The sequence below is a fragment of the Danio rerio genome, chromosome 4, assembly GCF_049306965.1.
Source record: "Danio rerio strain Tuebingen ecotype United States chromosome 4, GRCz12tu, whole genome shotgun sequence".
Lineage (NCBI taxonomy): Eukaryota > Metazoa > Chordata > Actinopteri > Cypriniformes > Danionidae > Danio > Danio rerio.
In genome coordinates, this window is record NC_133179.1 from 267,501 (window position 1) to 270,000 (window position 2,500).

The following is a 2,500-nucleotide window of genomic DNA, read 5'->3' on the forward strand; positions in this document are numbered from 1 at the left end:
CATCATCATCACCGTTATTATTGACCATCATTACCGTTATTATTGACCATCATCATTACTGTTATTAATAACCATCATCATCATTACCGTTATTAATAACCATCATCATTACCGTTATTAATAACCATCATCATTACCGTTATTATTGACCATCATCATTACTGTTATTTTTGACCATCATCATCATTACCGTTATTAATAACCATCATCATCACTGTTATTAATAACCATCATCATTACCGTTATTAATAACCATCATCATCACTGTTATTATTGACCATCATTACCGTTATTATTGACCATCATCATTACTGTTATTAATAACCATCATCATTATTACAGTTATTAATAACCATCATCATTACCGTTATTATTGACCATCATTACCGTTATTATTGACCATCATCATTACTGTTATTAATAACCATCATCATCATTACCGTTATTAATAACCATAATCATTACCGTTATAAATAACCATCATCCTCACCGTTATTAATAATAATCATCATCATCATTACTGTTAGAAATAACCATCATCATTACCATAATTATTTAACTATCATCATCATTACCATTACTAATAATAAAATCATCATCATCATCATAATGCAAGTGTTCCTCTAGTGTTACCTGGTCAGTTTCCTCTTCTTAAGTGCCGTTTTGCTCCTGCAGGAAAAACACAGGGGTCAGAGGTCAATAAAAGCTCCTCAGTGCTAATAATCAATCATGCATGTCGTCCAGGTGAGCAGGTTTTCAGTGCGAGTGTGCACCGAACACAGCATAATCCATATTCACTCAGCATTACCAGCTGAAACTAGAGCGAATGTGCAGCTAAAACACAGATACGTAAATAAATACACTGCTCCACACTTCATTTGTTCACTCATTCATTTCTATGTTCAGTCATATCATTCATTCATTGATTCATTTTTTCATCCCTTTGTTCCTTTAATTAGTTCTTTCATTCAATGATTCATTCCTTCATTTGTTCATTGCTTCATTTTTTCATTTGTTTTTTCGAATATTCATTCATTCATTCATTCATTCATTCATTCATTTATTCATTCATTCATTAGATTATTTATGCATTCATTGCTTTGTTCGTTTGTTAATTTATTCGTTCATTCCTTCATTGAGCAGAGAGACATGCAGGAGTGGATCATCATGCAACAAGTGTGTGTACGTGTGTGTGTGTGTATATATGTGTGTGTCATGCTGTATCCATTGCCCAGAATGCACAGCAGCAAACACTGCAGCACCGAGAGTTCAGTGGTGTCCATCTGCCTGTATATGCGTGTGTGTGTGTGTGTGTGTGTGTGTGTGTCTGTCCAGACGGGTCTCTGCCGCCGCTCGGCTACTTACCACGGATTAATATAAAAGGCCAAAAGATAGTCAGTCCAAAGGCAGGATGGCAGAAGCGTGAGGAACGCAAAGAGACTCCTGCGCCTGAAGCCGTTTCAACAAAACACAAAGCAAAAGACAGACAAAAAGACCAGGGGCAAAGAGTTGGGGACAAAACAATGTGCTCCATTAGTAAAAGTGACAAACACACACGCGCACACACACACACACACACACACACACACACACACACACACACACGCGCACACACACAGATGATTGAGCATTTTCATTAGTGTTTGACAGGTTAATGAACGCTGCATGCAGTCAGTGTGTTTGAGCGGCGCACAGACATGATCATGTGACTGACTACACCCAATCAGCTGCCACTAGCACAGAGAGGAGGCGGAGCCAAACACAACACTAGCCAATCAGCAATAATCTCATTAACAAACCCTCAGAAGTCACTCAGGTTCGTCTGGATCGAGGAGAAATATTTTAAATCGCCGAATGGTTTATAGAAATGAAATTACATCATTATTATTCATTTTAATGGTATTTTTAGAATATAACCAATTTAAAAAGATCAAACTTTAGTCAAATTAGTATTATATTAAGATTATATTATACAACATTGTATTATATTATTTTACACTGTATGTTAAATATTGTATAGCATTACATTATATTATACATTATATTATATGATAATAAAAATATCAGACACTTTTGTACTTAATTTTGTAATTATACATTTATAAATCATCACAGCTGATCAATGGTTTGACCAAAATGAATGTGAATGTTTAAGCTACAGAAATGAACTGATTAAGTTTCAAAATAATATTAATAATAATAATGATAATAATATTAATGATGAGAAAAATAATAATTATGATAATAATAATAATATTATCAATAAAAATATAATATTAATAATATTGATAAAAATAATAATAATAACAATAATAATGATGATAATGATATTAAAATAATAATAATAATAAAATAATAATGATAATGATGAGGATAATATTTATAATAAAAATTATAATAATAAAATAATAATAATAAAAATAATGATAATAATAATAATAATAATAATAATAATAATAATAATAAAGATAATATTAATAATAAAAATAAATAAAAATAA

The 2,500-nt window shown here is 31.4% G+C and overlaps 1 protein-coding gene across 28 annotated transcripts in view; it reads right to left on the minus strand.

Annotated features, from left to right (window-relative positions):
- Nucleotides 1-2,500, minus strand: part of ptpro (protein tyrosine phosphatase receptor type O) — a 55,420-nt gene that overhangs the window by 4,383 nt on the left and 48,537 nt on the right. For 21 of the 28 annotated variants that reach the window (XR_012401473.1, XR_012401472.1, XR_012401471.1 and 18 more), the window contains 2 exons: nt 1,366-1,449; nt 634-669 (listed from right to left, as the gene is read on the minus strand). Coding sequence is in view for 24 of the 28 variants with exons in the window: in XM_073945904.1 (XP_073802005.1) it covers nt 634-669; nt 1,366-1,449 (120 nt within the window). In the remaining 4 variants the exon portion in view is untranslated. The remainder of the gene's footprint in view (nt 1-633; nt 670-1,365; nt 1,450-2,500) is intronic. The other 7 variants (XM_073945911.1, XM_073945912.1, XM_073945910.1 and 4 more) reach the window with 1 other exon arrangement.